Below are 18,520 nucleotides of genomic sequence, written 5' to 3' on the forward strand. Positions count from 1 at the left end.
CGGGGTCACGGCGGGGGGGACACACGGACACCCCCAGGGCACGGGGAACCCGGCGGGGGGGGCGGCCGCCGCAGAGCCCGGCGCTGCCCCGTGTCCCTGCTAAGCCGCTTATGGCAGCCCCGGGTGGGTCCCGCGGGACGGGCGGGGGGGCCCCGACACCGCGGGGCCGGGAGGTGACCCGGGGGGACACACACACACCCGCACACACACAGCGGACAGCCGAGCCCAGTTGCCATGGGCACGGCGAGGGGACACTGTGGGGGGGGAGGCGGCTGGCGGGCGCTGTCAGGGCAAGGGCGCCCCGTCGCCATGGGGACCGGGCGGGGACGTGGAGGTGGGGGGGAGCGGCCTGTCACCGGGGGGCGGCCGGTCTGTCACCGGGGGAGGGGGGGGCGGCCCGCAGGGCTGCGGGTTGAGGGGGGGGGCGGCGGGACGGGCAGGCCCGGCCCCCCGACGGCAGCTCGGCTGCCGCCGGCCGCGGAGGCCCTAGCCCGGCCCGGCCCCGGGCGCGCCGCCCCCCCGGGGCTGCCTGCCCCGCCGGCGGCCCTGCCCGTCCCTGCGCGTGCCCCCGGGGGGGGCGGCCGCGGCCCCGAGCACTGACAGCCCCCCGCCGCCCGCCCGCCCCGCCGCCTCCCGCCGCCTCCCGCCGCGGCCCCGACGGCGCGGCCCGCCCCGACGTGCGGCCCAGGGGCGCCGGGCCGGGCCGCGACCCGCGGCGGGCGGGCAGGCGGGAGGGCGGGCGGGGTGCGGTGGGCGCCCTTACCTGAGCGGGAGCCCCCTCGGCCATGGCCCTTTGTTCCCTGCCCGGGGCCCCGGGGGCCGCGGCCGGGAGGATCCAGCGCCCGCTCGCTCCTTCACCTCCGCCCGCCGCCGGGCATCGGGCTGGGCCCGGGGCGGCGCGGCGCGGCGGGGCGGCGGCGGGGCGGGGGCGCGGCGGGGCGGCGCGGCGGGGCGGGGCGGGCGGCCCGGCCCGGCCCGGCCGGGGGAGGCGGGGGAGGCGGGGGGGCGGCGGCGAGAGACCGAGCGCGGCTCCGGGTCCCGGCTCCGCCGCTCCGCGCTGGGCGCTCCGGCCCCGCCGCTGCCCCGCCGAGCCGGCAGGGGGCGGGCGGGCCGCCGCCGCCGCGCGGGGCCGCGCCGGGGGCCGCGCCGGGCGGGGCGGAGCGGGGAGCCCGCCCGCGCTACAGCGCCCCCTGCCGCGCCGACGGCATCACCGCGCCGCCGCCGCCGCGCACCGTCGGGGCCCCCCCGCCGGCACCGCCCGGCCCCGCCACCGGCCCCGCGGCGCGGGGGGCGGCGCGGGGGGGGGGGGGGCAGGGGGGGCGGAATCGGGCCCGGGGGCGCCTCGCGCGGCGCGGGGTAGCGGGAGGACCGGGGGGGCGGGGGAAGGGATGAGTGGGGGGCGAGGAACTGGGGGGGCTGGAGGGAACTGGGAAGCGGCTGTGGGGAACTGGGCAGGAGCGGTGGGTACTGGGGGGCACTGGGGGGGCGGGTGAGCGGGGGAAGGGTCGAGCGGGGGCTGAAAAACTGGGGAAACTGGGGAGGAACGGGGGGCAGGGGAAGTAGGGAGCGACTGGGGTGACTGGTGGGGCTCAGGGAACTGGTGAGGGACTTGGGGAAACTAGGGGGATGCTAGGCGGAACTAGGGGAGATGGAGGAAGGTTTGAGGGAACTGGAGGAACTGGGAAAGGACTGGGGGCAACTGGGGAGAGACTCAGGGTGACTGGAGAGCGACTGGGGCGACTAGTGGGGCAGAGGAAGGGTTGAGCAGGGGGTGAGCAACTGGGGAACTGGGGAGGGGCTTGAGGGGAGACTGGGGGAAACTGGAGGGTCTGGGGGAACTGAGGAAGGACTGGGAGCAACTGGGGGGAGACTGGGGTCAACTAGAGAGGAACTGGGATGACAAGAGGCAACTGAGGAGGTGCTGGGAGGAACTGGGGCAGCCCCAGGGGTAACTGGGGTGACAGGGAGGACTGGAGAGGGGCTGTGGGTGACTGGGGGGAACTGGGAGGGGCTTGAGGCGTCTGGGGAGGCACGGGGGGAACTGGAGAGGCTGGGAGAACTGGGGAGGGCCTGGGAGTAACTGGGCGGATTGGGAAGACACTGGAGGGACTGGGGAGGGGCTGCGCATAACGGGGGCTGTTCCCGGGGTGAGTGGGCTGACAGGCGGACTGGGGGGGGACTGGGGAAGGACTGGGTTGACTGGTGGGGGTGGTGGGGAAACTGGGGAGGGGGTGGGGTGTAACTGGGAAGGCCCTGAGGGAACTGGGGATGGGGGGGTGACTGGGGGTAACGCGGGGCACCGGGGGGTCCCGGGGTCGGCGCTGACTGGGGAGAGTGAAAGAGACTGGAGGGAACTGGTGGGAGGTCGGCGCGGCACGGAGGGGCCAGGGGCGCCGCGGGGAGCGGGGCGAGGCTGGGGGGCACCAGGGGGAGCACCGAGGGGGGCACGGGGGACGGGGCGGAAGGGGGCGGGGGGCGGCCCCGCCCCGTCGGGAGCCGCCATGGCCGGGGGCGTGGCGGGGGGCGCCCCCTGGCGGCCCGGTCTGAGCGCGACCCCCGGCGCTGCGGCCTCGCGCCCCGCGGGCCCGTGAAATGGCGGCCGGAGGCGGCGGCGCCATGGAAACCGCCCTCCCCGCCCCCCCCCGCGGCCGCGCGCTCCCGGGCTGTCGGGGCTCCGCGGCACGGCCTGGCCCTGGCCCCTCCTGTGCTGCCCCATCCCGTCCTGGGCGTCCCTGTCCCCTCCTGCCCTGGCACGTCCCTCCTGGCCCTGCCCCGACCCCTCCTGTCCTGGCACTGTCACATCCCTCCTGTCCCCTCCTGGTCCATCCTGTCCTGTCTTCTCCTGCCCCTATTCTGACTCATCCCATCCCATCCCACCCCCATCCCGTTCCCATCCCAATCCCATTCCCATTCCATCCCAGTCACCTTCCATCCTGTTGTGCCCTGTCCAGTTTTGTCACATCCCATCCTGTCCCACCTGATCCATCCCTCCACACCGTGTCCCATCCCATCCATCCTGTCCCCATCCCACCATGTCCCCTCTGGCCCCAGCACAGCCGCGTGCCCATGCCCAGCCCGCCAGGCCCCGTGTGCAGCAGCAGCCCCCCAGCACGTAGCCGTGCTCCCACTCCTGATCTCGAGGACCCCCAGTGTGGGGTGACAATGGGGGGAAGTCGGTGACACCAAACGCAGGGATGGGCTGGAAACCCTTTGGTTTGTGGAAGAAGGGAGGGGACGAGGGGGACCAGGATGAGGCAGTGATGCTGGGGGGAGGCGCATGGGTGCCCACCAGTGCCTGCGCTGGGGAGGGGGGACAGTGCCCACCTCCGCCCAGGGGGGCACCAACACGATAGCAGATGGGGACCCCCGTCCACCCACCCCCCATGCTGTCCCAGGACCACCCTCGGCCAGGAGTGACACCCATCGAAGGGGACACTGGGAGCAGCTCTGGGATTGGGGTCCACTGCCCAGGGCTTGTGTGTCCCAGTGCAACTGGGGAGACTGGGATTGCGGGGCAGTGACTGGGGTGAGCGAGCACTTGAGCCCAGCTGTGGAGGGACACCCGCTGTGCCCATGGGGACGTGGACATTTACCCCAGGGGTGGGTTCATCATCGCCAGCCGCCAGGGGATCAGGATGCAGTCAGTGGTGCTGCGGTTGTGCGAGTGCCACGTGCCCGCGACCAGCGCTGCAGGCCACATGTGTACACGCATATGTACGCACACAGAATTACATACGTGTGTATTTACGGTATCTCTGCATGCCAGGAGCCGTGCTGCCGCCCTGCACTCCCGCTGGCAGAGCCAGTGCGACGCTGCGTCCCCTGCCATGAGCCTCCCCCTTCCCTCCTCTTCCTCCCCAGCACCTCCATCCCCACAGCCCCCCAGCATGGGGCAGCCCCATCCCACCTGGTTGCCCCAGAAAACACGGCACGGGCTTCAGTGCTGATCACTCGCTCTGGCTCCATGGGCACCCTCTGGCCTCACCTTGGTGGCGATGGCGAAGCCAGGGAACCTTTGGGCCACAAGTGCCACGTCCCTGCGCTGGCTCTGACCCACGGACAGGCCCCACGGGGGCCCTGCCCACCCCCACAACCCATCACAAAGCCAGAACAGCTCCATGGGCCTCACCACAGCTCTAGGGGGGCTCCGGTGGCTGCCCCCGGGGATGCCAGGCTACACCACGGGCAGAGCTGGGAGAGGGGACTGTGCCCCTGCACTGGGCTCAGGGAAGAGCCTGGGGGACGCTGGGCAGGGGAGAAAGCCCCTGGAGGGGCCATGGTCTTCCCCCCCCAGCACCTTGTGTGGCCCCAACCAGCAGCTCCTTGCAGCAAAAGGGGAGCGGTAGCCAGGGGGCTGCCCCATCCCCGCTCCAGGATGGGAATGGGGGAATAAACAGGAGCTTCCACCAGCCGTGGCCACCACCGTGCAGAGCCAGTCACTGGGGCAGGGGGAAGGTGGAAGAGGGGACATGGGGACAGTTAAGGTCTGGGAGCAACCCAGGATGCTGGTGGCAGGCCAGCCAGACCCACCGTCTGGGCAGGGGGGCCTGGGGCTATGCTGCTGTCCCCTTCGCAAATACCCCAGGAGAGAGGGGACCCCCCAGCACAAGGAGGGGTGAAGGCAGAAGGGGCGCAGCTGGGGAAGAGCAGGACCCTCCCAGGACACTGCAGGGCACCCGCCGCCCCTGCCAGCCCCAGGGCCACGCAGCTCAGCCCCGGCACCGCACCACGTGCCCCAGGACGCACAAGCCCATGGCGCAGCAAGACAAAAGGGCGCAGTGCCCGGCGTGGCCAGCCTGGCAGGAACAGTTTATTGGCAGCCCCGGTACAAACAGCTTGGGTATGTGCGAGCGAGGAAGCAGCGATGCAAAGGCAGCGCGGTCTGGCTCGGCGGCCCCGCTGGTGGGCAGCGGGCATGAGTGAGCCAAGGTCCCTCCAGCTGTGCCAGGATGCCACGCGGCACTGCCGGGCCAGGCCTGCCTGGTGAGAGATGAACCCGCAGCGCCAGCAGCCAGAGCCTCAGCAGAGCACGCCGGGGCTCCTCCGGCTGCTGTCAGTGCCGGAGGGCCAGTCCACAACATCCCAGCTCCGAGGCCTGGGGCAGCGCCACAGCCGCACACGCTGGTGCTTCTCCTGGCTCTGCCTCACAGCACAGCCTGGCTGCGGCCGGCGACTCCTCAGCCATCGCTGCAGCCCTGTTTGTGCGTGGCGCAGGCCAGCTCCCGGAGTAGTGACAGTATCCTCACATAAAACCAAAGTCTGCTTCCAGCCATAGCGGCAGGAGAGAAAAAGCTTAAAAACAAGAACCCCGAATGCCAGACGCCGGCCCCAGCAGCCCCAGATCCGCACCGAGCAGGCTTGTTTGCCGGACCTGCCTCCCCAGATGCTCGGCTTGGCTCATGCGGTTCATCAGCTCTGCAAGTTACCTGGAAAAAGCTAATAAATAACAGCCAGGTGGCAGGCAAGGGGGCTCAGGCGTCAGCGCAGGAGAGGGGCAAGCAAGGACGAAACACAGCGGCTGGCGAGGGGAGCGGGGCTGCGATCACTCACCCGACACGGGCTTCAGAATGGAAACACTGTATTGACAGACTTTACAAAAGTTATTACAAAACACGATCACAAACCAGCAGCTGACAATACACTGCGAAAGGGACACCACTTACAGCCACCTCAGGAACAACACCAATTAGCTCCGAGAAGTCAACCAATATTTACACAGACGCCTGAAAAACTCCGGTCAGTTATCTCATACATTTAAGTGTTTTAGATCAATTGTGAAATATAGTGCCACAAGCTTCCTTGTAGTATAATAATAATAATAATAATAATAATTAGTAATAATAATAATAATAATATACTACTTCTAGAATAACTAAAACCCAAACAGCTCTTTACAGGGGTTAGGAGAAGTTGCTTTCACTCATCTGACTTACCTGAGTGTGAGACCAAACCCAGTTAAAAAATATAATAAAATCACCTTCATTGACAGGAGTTTGTGTGACAGACCAGCAGCACTGTTCCCTCGGGCCAGAGGGAAGCTACAGCCTGACTGGTGCCAGTAACATCCTTCAAAAGAACAGAGACGTGTCCTCCCCGGGTGAGGTCCTCGACTGTGCCTCCACACGCTGCCCTTCCCGACTCCTCCTGCTCCAATGTCCTCAGCCCCTTCTCCTGCTCATCCTTTCCTCCTGCATCTACTTTTTCTCACCTTGCTCTTCGCCGCTCTCTCCTCTCTGCTTTTCCGCCTTCGAAAAATCCTGCGTCGTGTCCCTGACCACGTCTCTGCCTCGCCTCTCTTCCCTTCATTCCAGCCTTGGCCTCGTAGCATGGGGCTGCCGTTCGAGGTACGGCAACGCAACGGGAGCAGGCGGCCAGCTGCCTGGGAATGGCACCTTCCTTCCCTCCCTCCCTCCCTCACGCTTCCAGCCTTGCGGTGAAACGAGTGGAAAAAAGAAAGCGAAGCTCGTCACTCTTGAATATGCACAAAGATAGGTGGGGAAACACCTGCTAAATACGGACCCCAGCGAATCGCTCGGGATTATTCTCTACAGGCAAAATCCAAACCTGCGTAGGGGACAATGAGTACAAGGCCTACGCCGCTATGGAAGCCCCACGTCACCCCGCGGGGTTGAAGAGGTGCCTAGGCTGTCCAGTCAGAGTTTTAAGAGGAATTCCTTTGATGCTTCAACAAAGCGGGCTTTGTAGCATGACCACATGGAATAGCTGCGATACAAGTTCACCTCCCATCATGCTGCACGTCCACCTGCTAGACCGCTATCGTAACCGCACACCCTTCTGACCTGGCCTCCCACCACAGCACTACTGCTTAGTTTCTTTTTTCACGCAGAAATGGCTGGTTTGAGTTGTCGACTCCAGGTTGTGCTGCGTATCCTCCATGGGCCGGGGGTTGCGGGAGTGGATTTTCTGGTGGCAATTCAGAGATTCTTTGTAGCGGAAGTGCTTCCCGCAGACAGGACACTGGTAGGGGGTCTCTCCGGTGTGGACCCGCCAGTGCTTGAGCAGGTGGTCCCGCCGGATGAAGCTCTTCCCGCACTCGGTGCACTGGTACGGCCTCTCCCCAGTGTGGATGCGCTGATGGCGGATGGCTTTGGAGAGGTCTCGGAAGTCCTTCCCGCAGTAGGTGCACGTCAGCGGCCCGTCACCCTTCCCCGTGTGGAGCTTCTGATGCAAGATAAGGCTCACTTCCAGGCTGAAGCTCTCCTTGCATTGGGAGCAGGTGTACGGTCTCTCCACCATGTTGTTCACCTGGTGCCTGACAAAGCCGTACTTGAACCCAGAGCTCTTCTCCCCATCAGGGCGCTTGGACGGCTTGGAGCGGGAGGGCCCTTGGGCTTTCGTAGTGGCTGTTTTGGATTTCTGCCTGAAGCTTTCTCCATGCTCCAGGGAAGTGCAGGCTTCCTCACTGGCATGCGCTTTCTGATGGGTGGCAAAGAGCTCCTTGTCCAGGAAGCTCTCCCCACACTCACAGCAGATGTACGGCCCCTCTACTGCAGCCATGTCCTCAGGAACATCCTTCTTGGCCAAGTCTCTCCCACGGCGGGCGGAGCGCCTCAGCCCGTTGCCTGTTGTGGCTCTCTGCTGCGGGGTCGATCCACTCCGGCTCTTGCTGCTGGGCTTGAGCTCTTCCTCTGGGCTTGAGAAAACCTCCTCCCACTTCCCTGTCAACGAGCTAGGAAGCTCAAGGCTTTCGGAACCTTCCTCATCACACTGCTGTTCATCTGGCAGGGCAGAGACATTCATGTCATTTCTCTGAGATAAGAACTGCCTCGTCATTCAGAGCGCCATTCCCTTGGGGCAGAGGTGGTCTCTGCTTTGCACACTCGGGACAGTACCTGACACTACGGGGTTGCAACTCCCGTCTGGGAGCTACCTAAGCAGTACAGAAATACAAAGAAGGCCAAAGTATTTTGACTTCAAATCATAAATTGTTTAAGTTGGAAAAAACCTTCAAGATTGTGGAGTACAACTGTTAGCCCAGCACTGCCAAGCCCACCACTAAACCATATCCCTGAGCACCGCATCTACAAGTATTTTAAATCCCTCCAGGGATGGCGACTCCACCACCTCCCTGGGCAACCTGTTCCAGCACTTGGCAACCCTTGTGGGCAAGAGATTTTTCCCAGCCCCCAATCTAAACCTCCCCTGGTGCAACTTGAGGCCGTTTCCTCTTGTCCAGTCACTTGTTACCTGGGAGAAGAAACCGACCCCTCCCTCGCTCCAACCCCCTGTCAGGTGGTTGTAGAGACCGAGAAGGTCTCCCCTGAGCCTCCTTTTCTCCAGGCTAAACACCCTCAGCCGCTCCTTATAAGTTCTCTAGACCCTTCTCCTTGTTCTCTAGATGCTTCCTCAGCTCCCTGCCCAGCTCTGGACACGCTCCAGCCCCTCAGGGTCTGGCTGGTGCTGAGGGGCCCAAACTGAGCCCAGCATCCAAGGGGCGGCCCCCCCAGTGCCCAGCGCAGGGGGACGGGCACTGCCCCGGCCCTGCTGGCCACGCCGTGTCTGACACCAGCCAGGGCGCTGCTGGCCCACTTGGCCACACTGCTGGCTCATGTTTAGCCATTGCTGACCAGCCTCCCCAGGCCCTTCCCCAGTGGGCAGCTTTCCAGCCATGCTGCCCCGAGCCTGTAGCGTTGCGTGGCGCTGTCATGCCTCAAAAGCCTTGTTGACCCTCAAACATCTGCCATCAGCAGCCCATAGGCCCTGCCTGCCCAGATCCCTCTGTGGAGCCTTCCTACCCTCAAGCAGATCAACACTCCCCCCCAGCTTGGTGTTGTCTGCAAACTTACTGAGGGTGCACTCGATCCCCTCGTCCAGATCACTGATAAAGACTTCCTGGGAAAGCTCACAGTACAATGATGAGACCTCTATATATAGCTAGACAAAGGGAAAAAAGTGGGTTTCTCAGCAGGAGGTGAAGCAGAACAAGTCTTTAAGAACACGTAGTTTAGGATAAAGTTTAAAAAAAACTGAAGGAAGGGGAATAAAACCTCTTTTCCTCCTGGGCTTGTACAGTGCCTGGGGCTGAAGGAGCTCCCACAGTATAGACAGTAACTGAGAGCAACCGCCAAGGACCCTGGCAAAGGGAGGATGGAAAGAGCCCAGAGGATCTGGGAATGTGGAAGAGAGGGCTGAAAAACCACAGGTTTCTGCAGAGCATGAGAAGGTAAAGCTCTGCCAAGCATCTGCATGCCCAGAGAAGGCCACTAGGCACTCCCTAGCACAGGCCTCTTCATCTACTTGTCTGGCAGAGTGACATCTTAACACACGGCTTGAAAACAGGCCGCTTCGTTTGCATCAGGCTGAAGTTCTGGAAAAGCATCACCCAGGATGGTTGAGTTGCTTCTGAAAACGAGGCTGGGAAGCCAAAAGCACATCCTAGCACGGGTCGCTTCGCAAAGCAGCTCATGTGTCCCCACGCTTCAGAGCGGGGACCTGGAGCAACAGGGCGGTGACAAGGACACATCTTTTGTTGCACCACGAGAAGCCTCACATTTGGCTGACAGAGAAAGCTGGGAAAAGCATCACTTTACATACTGGTGGAAAAGACTTTTAAAAACTTTGTTGCTAATGCCATCAAAGCTTGCCTACACTACGCACGCTCCTGCTCATCTCCACTTCAAGGCTGACCAAACACGCTACCTTGCCAAGTGATGTGACACTGTACAGGTGATCTGCATCCCCTAGCCAGTCCACAGCTGCTTGTGTACCACAGCTGCTTCTGCTCATGCACTATCCATCTGCCTCAGCTGCTGTCCAGCTCCCACGCTGGCCCTCAAGGCAAGCCTGACCGAGACCACTGCGAAGGCAGGATCTCGCCCCGGGCAATCCCCAGCCAGTGCCAGAAGCCCGAGCCTGCCTCTAGTTCCAGCTCTGTGCAACGCTCGGTGAAGCTCTGCACTTCTAACTCACATGTACTAGGGACCTCCATGCTTTCCTCTTCTTCAGAGCCCTCGTGGCTTTCAGCCAGAGTCTCTTCATATTTACTCCATGAGTTGTCATCCGGGCCAGGAAAGGAAAACTCTGTACACAAGAGAAAGAGTGACAGAAGTTTACACTGAGGGTTCCCAGCTGCTTTACAGGGGATTTCAGGAGAGATGGCCGCATCGGGCAAGAGCCAGCTGGGAAAGCAAAGTCACCCCGGTGCCCAAGGCTGGAGCTGGCAAACTCCACCACAGAGGCAAGTGGACGAGTGCAGGCAGGTGGTGGCAGCCACATGTCTGCTTTCCACCTCCCCACCGAGTCCCAGGGATGTTATGGCTCACCAGTGCTGGGGTCTGTAGGGGTTTCTCCTCCCTCAGAGTCATCTGGATCCTCCACGTTGGGATCCTCTCCTTGCTCAATCCGTGACAGGAGGTCGGGCTTTGAGATGGCAGCATCTGTACATAAAAAGAAAATCAGAATGTTTCCTTTGCCCTCGCAGGAGAGAGACTCTCAGACCTTCGCCCACCAACCTTCCTTCGCTGCTGGGGATGACGGGTAATGGAAAGAGGCTTAAGAAGATGCTCTCACACATCTGCACCGCTCACCTTGTCTGGGCCCTGGGAACATGAGCGGACTGCAGGAGCACACTCTGCTCAGGTGAGGAGCACCTCCCAGCCTGCAGCGTGAGGAGGAGAATAAGAAAATGCATCTGTGCTTACCTCCAGGCTTCCTTTCTTCTCCTCTCTGCTAAGGTCCGCGGATCCATTACAATGGGGACTTCAGCTCAGGAACAGCACCAGAGCTGTCAGCCAGCGGCAGCAGGGGAAGTGCCCTCCCCATGCGGTTCCCTCCAGCCAGGACCGCTTCATCCTACTCGTCCGAGTCACAGGCTGCTTGCGGATTTTGGTGGGGGAAAGGGGACAATCACAATCTCTCCTAGGGTGGAGAGCGGAAAACTTCATTTCCAAACAAGCATGAGTCTCTGGGTGTTAATTTCCACTGCTGCTCTGGTGGATCCATTTGCCTTATGCGAGGGTCAAACTCCTAAGCCTCATTACTCAAAGGAAACTTTCAGACGAAGCACAGATACATTTTTCTAAGCTCCAGGCTCAGATCCACAGATCCCCTTCAGCAGGACTGCTACATTCCTGCACCTCTAGAGCAGGATGCAGGACTGTTTTAAAAAACAGGAGAATGGGGGCCAGTATTTACCCTTCACCTTTTTACCTTGCACACAGGGACCACAGAAGACCTCTGTTCAAAAAAATAAAAGAAGAAACAGAGAGGAAAAAAAAGGACAAAAAAGCCTGGACTGGCCAGAGTGGGATGGCAGGGTGGCGAGTGAGCCTGCCTGCCAGCGGCCTCAGCACAGGGAGGGGATGTCTGTCTACCAGGGGTTGTGCCTGTGCTCCCACCCACCACACGCGGACGCCAAGGCAAAGTGATTTCTCAGAACACACATAGGTGCTTGTGAAGGCACCATGTCCCCCAGAGGGAATCCCCGCAGCTGGGATTGGAAGGAGTGAGCAGAGTGCGTTGGTTTAGCTGTGAACTCGCTGCCCTCAGCTGCTGGAGGGGACAGCAGAAGGCAGAGCTTGCCTTTGCCCCCTGCCCCTCCCCAGCTCTACCCTGGCACTACAGTAGCAGATACCACAACAGCTTGTGCGAGAAGCATTCCCTAAGATGAGGCTGGGGTCAGACAGAGCACCAAGGCCGGCAGCTGACAAACCTCGCTCTCCTCCCTTACGAAAGGCTCTGCAGCTGAAGGACCGATCACCCACAGAAAGGGCTGGAAGGAACCTCAGAGGCAGGGCACCCCTCTGCTGCCCTATGTGGCCAGCAGGCTGATGCACCCAGCGCAGTGGATCTGTGGACCTTTGCGTGACAAAGAAACTTCTCTCTTCCTCACCTCTACTTGGCTTGAGGGTCCTCTGGCTTCCCCTCCTCCTCACAACCCAGGTGCTTGCTTGGCTGCTACCAGCCACAGAGACCGTCAGGGAAACACGGTCACTGTGGTGAGGCTCATGACCTCCATCCACGGCTAAACTGAACCGGTGAGGGCTGAAGGAACTGCCAGGGCTGCTGGTGATGGCCAGCATAACACGTTCCTGGCCCAGCACACCATCCATCCTCCCCGACCTTGCCAGGCACAGCTGTGCTTCCATCCACCAGGCCCCAGGAAAACCTGGTGCATCAGGAGACTCAGGACAAACCCCAGCCCGTCTTTACCCATCGAGATGACGGCGTCGTAGTTGCCTTTCATGATATGCCTGTAAAGCTCCTTCTGCCACTCGTTCAAGCTCTTCCACTCCTCCTCAGAGAAGTTAAACGAAGCATCGTTGAATGCCACAGGGACCTGCAATTAAAAGTATCATACGCTCAGACGTTTTGCCTCCTGTCACAGAAAGCACCAGGGATGTTTTCTCATTCAAACTCCTCAAGCACTGGGCAGGACAGTCCCAGGTAGCAACGCCCGCTCCTTCCACATACCTCGTTTGGCCCCTGGGCCTGGCTTCACCCCTGCGTGCAAAGAACATGATGGGGTTTTCCCTCATCACTTGCCTGCCCCTCGCCCTCTGCTCAGCCTCCTCATGCTGCAGGTGACGCCCTGTGCACAACACAGACTCTTTTCCCCACTTCATTTTTTACATGGTTCTGCCACCAAGTGCCTCCAAACAGGCACTGGGGACGTTACCAAAGCCACCAGGCAGTGGGACTGAGCCACGTGGTTCTGCATGACTCAAAACACAGCTCCAGCCACACCAAGGAGTTTGCAACCCTGCACAGAGCGGTCAATGTGTTTTGGGAAGCATTGTGTGTCTATAACGAGCAGTGTGTAATTAATACAAAGGAACCCGTGCTGGTGCTTCTTGCCAAGCACCAAAGGAGATACACTGCTGCGGGGAAGCTGGGCCCTGCTCAGCACCACAGCTGCCCTGGAACCAGGCTGTGAGCGCCAAGTGCATGCGGAAAGAGCCCGTTTGGAAAATGGAGCAGAGGACACCGTTACCTTGGGGACGTCTCCCTTCGCCCCCGGGGGCAGCCGCAGGATCCAGAAGTTCCTGTTCTTTAGCAGGTTTTCCATGTTCTCCAGTCTCTTCTGCAGCTGCCCATACTCCTGGATGAGGGTACCCAGTGCAGTCCACTTGCTCTCCAGCTGGTTCCCGAACTCCACCGCCGTCTTCTCGCAGCCGATCAACTTGGTTTCTGCCATCCTCATCCTCCCCTCCAGGTTCATCAGCTGGGCAGCCTGGGCATCCACCTTCCTGTCCACGGCCTGGATCTCGGTGACCAGAGTCAGAGAGATCTCGGCGGCCGGCAGCTCGCTCTCCGCGGCGGGGCCCTGCTCGGCGGCGGGCAGGGGCTGCTCCAGAGCCAGCTCCTGCGGCTCCATGTCCCACTCCAGGTCCTGCGGGGACACGCACAGGCCGTGGGCTCCACCGCCCGAGCGAGGCGGTCCCCGGCCCGCCGCCGGCCGGCCGAGGGGCGAACGGGGCTCCGTGGGGGAGGGGACAGGCCCGCACCGCCGCCGAGCGCCCTCGGGCCGGGCCGCCGCCGGGGAACGGGAGACGGGGACAGGCCGGGGGGCGGCGGGCGGGGAGCGGGGTGGGGCGGCGGCGGCGCTTACCTGAGCGGGGGCCCAGTCGGCCATGGCCGTGCGGGGCGCGGCGGGAGGCGGCGGCGGCAGCGGGGGGAGGGGGGGGGGCGGCGGAGCGGAGCGGGCGGCGGCGGCGCGGGCCCGGCGCCTCCTCAGCAGCGGCGGGGCAGAGCGGCCATGCCGAGAACGCAGCGGACGCTGGGAGCGGCGGCGGCGACGTGCAGCGCCGCAGCGACACCTGGCGGCGGGCGGAGCGCGCAGCGCCAACGAGCAGGGAGGCGCCGAGCAGGGGCAGCCGCCGCCGCAGCCTCCGGCCCCGCGGTGATTGGGCGGTAGCGCCACCAATCCGCGCCGCGCCCGCTGGCGGCGGCCCAATAGGTGGGCAGAGCGGAGGGGGGCGGGACGTGCCGGGACGCTCGCTCCCGCCGCCGGTAGCGGGGCCGCGCGGGGCGGGGGCGGCGGGGCTGGGGCGGCGGTGGGCCCGGCCGGGCGGGAGGGGACAGGGCCCGGCCCGGGTACGGCACCGCCACCGCGGCCCGGCGGGGCTCGGCGGCTCCGGTACCGGGGCCCGGCGGGGCTCGGCGGCTCCGGCGCCTCTCACACCCCTCCGCAGGCGCCCCCGCAGGCTCCCCCGCCGGCGACCCGGCCCCCTGCCCGCGCCGCGAGGTCGCTGGCCGCCGGCCGTGCGCCATCATCCCGGTGCGGCTCAGCGCTCAGCCGCCGCCATCCCTCCCGCAGGTGAGGCCTGGCCGGGAGCAGCACCAGGAGCAGCCGCCGCGTCTCCCCGAGGACCAGGCTGGTGCCGGTGCCATGAAGGAGGACCGCGAGCATCCCGTCGCCCTGGGTGAGGCACGCGGGTGCTGCCCGCTACCAGCCCCGGTGCTGCTGGTCACGACCCGGCCGTTAGCGAGGCCAGTGGCACCGGCCCGGCGGGTGGCGGGAGCAGGTTGCCGTGGGCGGCGCCGGGGTCACCGTGGGACCACACCAACCGGCTGTCCCATCCCCACAGGCGAGCGGTGGCGGGGGGATGCTAGTACAGGCCTGTGGTGACTGGCCGTGGTCACCGGCGGCATCACCGGCTGTCCCTCCTCTTGTCTCTGTGACAGGTTATGCCATCACCAAGCCCGACATCCTGGCCGAGGTGGAGCGAGGTGAGGAGGTGGCAGGGTGCTACGGGGAGCACCGGGGCCCCCGGCCGCCTTTGGCACCCGCCGGCCCCTCCCAGGGTGAGCGGGACACAGGGCCCAGTGGGACCGGGGACAGGGCTCGGGTGATGGGCTGAGCACTGCTGAGCCAGAGGGCTTGATCCGGCGGGATTCCCAGGGCGGGGGGCGCTCCCCAACACCTTCCTGTCTCTGCAGGGGACTGGCTGGGGAAGGAGGTGAAGAGCGAGGAGAGGGTGTCCCCACCACCCACCTCTCCCCCGTCACGCCGTGCCAGCCCCGGTGACTTCCCTGCTCCGCTGCGGGAGCGGGGCTGCAGCTACTGCAGCCTCCTCGAGCCGGAGCCGAGTCCCAGTGCCAGTAACGGGGGGTTCCTCTCGCCACCCGCTGCCTTCGAGAGTCGCCGCTGCCGACCCGAGGAGCTGCTGCTCGAGTGCGCCGAGTGCGGACGCGGCTTTGGGCAGAAGCCGGACCTGGTGCGGCACCGGCTGGCACATGGCGGGCAGCGTCCCTACGCCTGCAGCCGCTGCGGGAGACGTTTCGCCGAGCCGGTGGGGCTGGGGGCCACGGGCAGCCCCTGCCGGCCAGCACCCTGTGCCGGCCGCTCCCCAGGGACGGCAGAGGGGGGCACGGCAGCGCCCCGGAAGGAGCGGAAGGAGCTGTCACTGACAGAGAAGGTGCGGGTGCTGGAGATGCTGGAGGGCCCCAAGGTGTCACAGAGCGAGCTGGCCAAGCGCTTCGGGGTGTCGCAGCCCCAGATCTGCCGCATCATCAAGAACAAGGAGCGGATCCTGAATGAGTGGCACTGCAATGGCGACCCTGAGCGCAAACGCAAGCGGGAGGGGAAGGACACGGCCCTGGAGGCTGCCTTGCTGCGCTGGGTGGAGGGCGCCCGCGCCACCGACCTGCCTATCAGCCGCCCGCTCCTCCAGCTCAAGGCCAAACACCTCGCCGAGGCGCTTGGCCGGCCTGACCCGGAGCCCAGCGGCGGCTGGCTGGCTCGCTTCGGGGCACGCCACAACCTCGCCTTCAAGAAGCCACCGGTGGAGAAGGGGGATGCAGAGCAGCCCACGGCTGAGCACTGGGCCGGTGTGGTGCTGCCCAGCCTCCTCCGCAGCTACGCGCCCTCTGAGATCTATGCCTGTGGGGAGACGGGGGTCCTCCTCCCCGTCAGCCCTCCTGGCAAGGGTGAGAGTGCTGGCGACCAGCTGACGCTCCTCCTCTGCGCCAACGCCAACGGCTCAGAGAAGGTCCTGCTGCGGGCAGTGGGGGAGAGCCCCCAGCCACGCTGCCTGCAGGGTGTCAACCTGGCACAGATGCCCTGGAGCTACCGCGCTGGCAGCCTGGCCGGCATGACTGCCCCCCTCTTCGCCGAGTGGCTGCGGGAGTTCAACGAGGGGATGCAGCGGCAGGGGAAGAGTGTCCTCCTCCTCCTCACCAAGCATGAGGCGCACCCTTACCTCCAGCTTTCCAATGTCAGGATGGTCTTCATCCCATCGGCCACCGCTATGGCCCAGCCGCTGGACCGCGGCATTGCCGGTGACCTCAAGGGCCACTACAGGCGCCGGTTGCTGCGGTGGCAGCTGGTGGAGCGCAGCGTGGGGCAGCCAACCCTCCTGGATGTCCTGCACATGCTGGCACAAGCCTGGGGCGACGTGCACCCAGAGCTCATCGCCGGCTGCTTCCGTGCTGCTGGCTTCAGCCCCGATGCTGGTGCTGAGGCTCTGGCCCTGGCCCCGGCACCCAGCCCACTCAGCCAGGAGCAGCTGGAGCGCCGTGCGCTGCTGGACAAGGAGCTGGAGCGTGATGGGGAACTGGCAGAGGTAGACAGGGATGAGGGGACAGCGGAGGGTGAGGACGCAGGAGAGCTGGCAGTGGTGCAGCCCTGTCCCTCGGAGCAGGAGGTCTGGGGGAGCCTGGCCACACTGCGGCGGTACCTGGAGTGCCAGGCCACCTCGCCGGACCTCTTCCAGGCCTTCTATGAGCTGGAGGACGTGGTGCACATGGTGTCGGCCGGCACCAGGCGAGCCCTCCTCGGGGATGCCCCTCCCAAGCAGTGAGCGGAGTGGCCAGCACATGCCAGGGATGGGGGCTGGTGCTCATCTGGGCCATCACCAGACCAGCCTGGCCGCTGTCTCCTGCAGCAGTGCCAGCTGAGTGGTGCCGTGGGGTTTGCTGTGGGTCTGTGTGGCTCAGGGGCAAAGGGGGTGTCCAGCAGGGAGCACCATGCCTGGCAGCTGTGGAGCCACTGCTCTGGATGTCACCCACTGGTGTGGTGCTGGGGGCTGGTGGTGGCAGCCAAAAAACTACTGCCAAAACCTCTTGGGGGTGGCTTCTGCAGCAAGCAGAAGCTGTCTGGTGGAGCTGCCCCCGGGGGGAATTTGCCCTGAGTGGGGTGGCTGTGTTTGCCGGGGGCGGGTCCTGGGGTGATGGTGGGGTGTCCCCATACCAGGGACAGTGGCTCCTTCCCACAGGGGTTTGGGGGAACTGGGTGCCAACAGCTGCTGTCACGACGTGGTGCCCGGAGGTTTGCAACAGGCATTAAAAAGGTGGAATTCAGCAAAGCGCACATGGGTGGTGTTTGTAAATATTTTAAAGTCACATCCAGCCCTGCTGTGAGCCGGGCAGAGCCCCCACACTTCCCTGGGGCCACCAGGAGCAGCAGGGACACCCCAGACCTGTCCTTTCCCTCCCTAACCCTGGCCTGGGGATGCAGACAGCCTGGCCCGGTGGCACCGCAGCCACCCCTGGGACCCTGCAGCACTCCAACCAGTGCTGTGTGTCCCCTGGGTACCAGGGCCACAGGCAGCAGGGACCGGGCTGACAGCCCCATCATGGCTGTTAATTAGGAGCCCTGGGGTGTATGCCAGGGTGTCCCGTGTGGCGTGGCTGGCACCCATGTGCTCCCTGAGGGTCTCCTGCACAGCCCCCCATGTGTACCCTGGGCTGCACACCCTAACAGGCACCCACCGGTTACCCTGTCCCCGGCATGGCGACTGCTCCTGCCCTGGGGTCCCTGAGGTGGGATGGGACACCGGTAGGACACCCCTGTGTGCGCCAGGGGCAGCTGGAGGGCCGTACCCCGCAGCGGGGACAGGTGTGTCCCTACAGCACTGTGGCACCCAGGGGTGCTCTGCACCCAGCCCTTACAACCAGCCCTGCAGAGGGAACCCTGGCCAGAACCCAGCGGAATGGGCCCAGTGGGAGCATGGTGGGAGGTTGGGCAGGAGCTGCTTGTTGGACGCACAAGGGGTGCTCACCAGGGTACCCAGGGCGGGGGGCTCATGGGGGCAACCAGGGCAGGGGACCATTGGGACGCGGTGAGTGGTGCGTGCAAGGGTGCCAGTTGGGGTGGAGGGGGCAGGGGTGCAAGGGGCACCCGTTGCATGGGACAGGGTGCACCCCAGGGCCTCGGGGGGTGCTTGGTGATTTTGCCTGGGGGGGTGCATGGGGTGAGGGTGCACGGGTTGCACAGGGCAAAGGGTGCAAGGAGCACCCACAGAGGTGCAGGAGGTACTGAGCACCATCAGGGTGCATGGGACAGAGTGCAACGAGCACCCTTAGGGGTGCAGGGGCAGGGTGCACCGGGACATGTCCATCTGGGTGCAGGGGCTGCCAGGGGCCCTCCAGGGTGCAGGGGACACCCGGATGCCTGCCAGAGGGAAGGTGGCACCCAGGGGTGCACAGAGCAGCACCCATTGGCATGCATGAGCACAGGATGCAAAGCGGGGGGGCACCGGGATGCTGGGAAGTACCACAAGCACCCCTGGGTGTGCAGCGATAGGGCACGGGATGCAGCGGGACGTGTCCATCGGGT

The 18,520-nt window shown here is 64.4% G+C and overlaps 3 protein-coding genes across 9 annotated transcripts in view; 1 reads left to right on the forward strand and 2 right to left on the reverse strand.

Moving 5' to 3' along the window:
- LOC121086532 overlaps positions 1–18,520 on the reverse strand; it is a 40,134-nt gene that overhangs the window by 8,514 nt on the left and 13,100 nt on the right. Inside the window, exons 10-19 of the mRNA XM_040590434.1 lie at positions 16,142–16,749; positions 15,609–15,730; positions 15,219–15,508; positions 12,953–13,565; positions 12,172–12,298; positions 10,284–10,397; positions 9,931–10,041; positions 6,824–7,739; positions 6,209–6,332; positions 764–1,078 (exon numbers count right to left, since the gene is read on the reverse strand). Coding sequence (XP_040446368.1) covers positions 764–1,078; positions 6,209–6,332; positions 6,824–7,739; positions 9,931–10,041; positions 10,284–10,397; positions 12,172–12,298; positions 12,953–13,565; positions 15,219–15,508; positions 15,609–15,730; positions 16,142–16,749 — 3,340 coding nt within the window. The remainder of the gene's footprint in view (positions 1–763; positions 1,079–6,208; positions 6,333–6,823; positions 7,740–9,930; positions 10,042–10,283; positions 10,398–12,171; positions 12,299–12,952; positions 13,566–15,218; positions 15,509–15,608; positions 15,731–16,141; positions 16,750–18,520) is intronic.
- Positions 10,288–13,743, reverse strand: LOC121086994 (protein ZNF783-like). Of its 4 annotated transcripts, XM_040591536.1 has the most exons (5): positions 13,571–13,743; positions 12,953–13,351; positions 12,172–12,298; positions 10,548–10,618; positions 10,288–10,397 (listed from the first exon to the last, which is right to left on the reverse strand). In XM_040591536.1, exons 1-4 carry the CDS (start codon positions 13,592–13,594, stop codon positions 10,596–10,598), a joined length of 573 nt encoding a protein of 190 aa, XP_040447470.1. In that variant the 5' UTR covers positions 13,595–13,743; the 3' UTR covers positions 10,288–10,397; positions 10,548–10,595. The 4 variants fall into 4 exon arrangements, with proteins under 4 accessions (XP_040447470.1, XP_040447469.1, XP_040447471.1 ...); XM_040591535.1 differs by having other exon boundaries at positions 10,393–11,196; positions 13,571–13,679; XM_040591537.1 differs by having other exon boundaries at positions 10,393–10,832; positions 13,571–13,676.
- LOC121086982 (tigger transposable element-derived protein 3-like) lies at positions 14,003–17,272 on the forward strand. 4 transcript variants are annotated; one of them, XM_040591513.1, is made up of 3 exons: positions 14,003–14,384; positions 14,647–14,766; positions 14,902–17,272. In XM_040591513.1, exons 1-3 carry the CDS (start codon positions 14,351–14,353, stop codon positions 16,761–16,763), a joined length of 2,016 nt encoding a protein of 671 aa, XP_040447447.1. In that variant the 5' UTR covers positions 14,003–14,350; the 3' UTR covers positions 16,764–17,272. The 4 variants fall into 4 exon arrangements, with proteins under 4 accessions (XP_040447447.1, XP_040447446.1, XP_040447443.1 ...); XM_040591512.1 differs by having other exon boundaries at positions 14,007–14,384; positions 14,647–14,691; XM_040591509.1 differs by lacking the exon at positions 14,003–14,384 and having other exon boundaries at positions 14,396–14,766.

This window comes from Falco naumanni, chromosome 4, assembly GCF_017639655.2.
Source record: "Falco naumanni isolate bFalNau1 chromosome 4, bFalNau1.pat, whole genome shotgun sequence".
In the NCBI taxonomy this organism is placed as follows: Eukaryota; Metazoa; Chordata; class Aves; order Falconiformes; family Falconidae; genus Falco; species Falco naumanni.

Coding starts and splice junctions, on each gene's coding strand:
- LOC121086994 (XM_040591534.1), bottom strand. CDS start 13,594: ATGGCCGACTGGGCCCCCGCTCAG. Junction 13,352..13,570: donor CCGACTGGGCCCCCGCTCAG/GTAAGCGCCGCC, acceptor GTGTCCCCGCAG/GACCTGGAGTGGGACATGGA. Junction 12,299..12,952: donor CGAAGGGAGACGTCCCCAAG/GTAACGGTGTCC, acceptor TTTTAATTGCAG/GTCCCTGTGGCATTCAACGA.
- LOC121086982 (XM_040591509.1), top strand. CDS start 14,568: ATGCTAGTACAGGCCTGTGGTGACTGGCCGTGGTCACCGGCGGCATCA. Junction 14,767..14,901: donor ACCCGCCGGCCCCTCCCAGG/GTGAGCGGGACA, acceptor CTGTCTCTGCAG/GGGACTGGCTGGGGAAGGAG.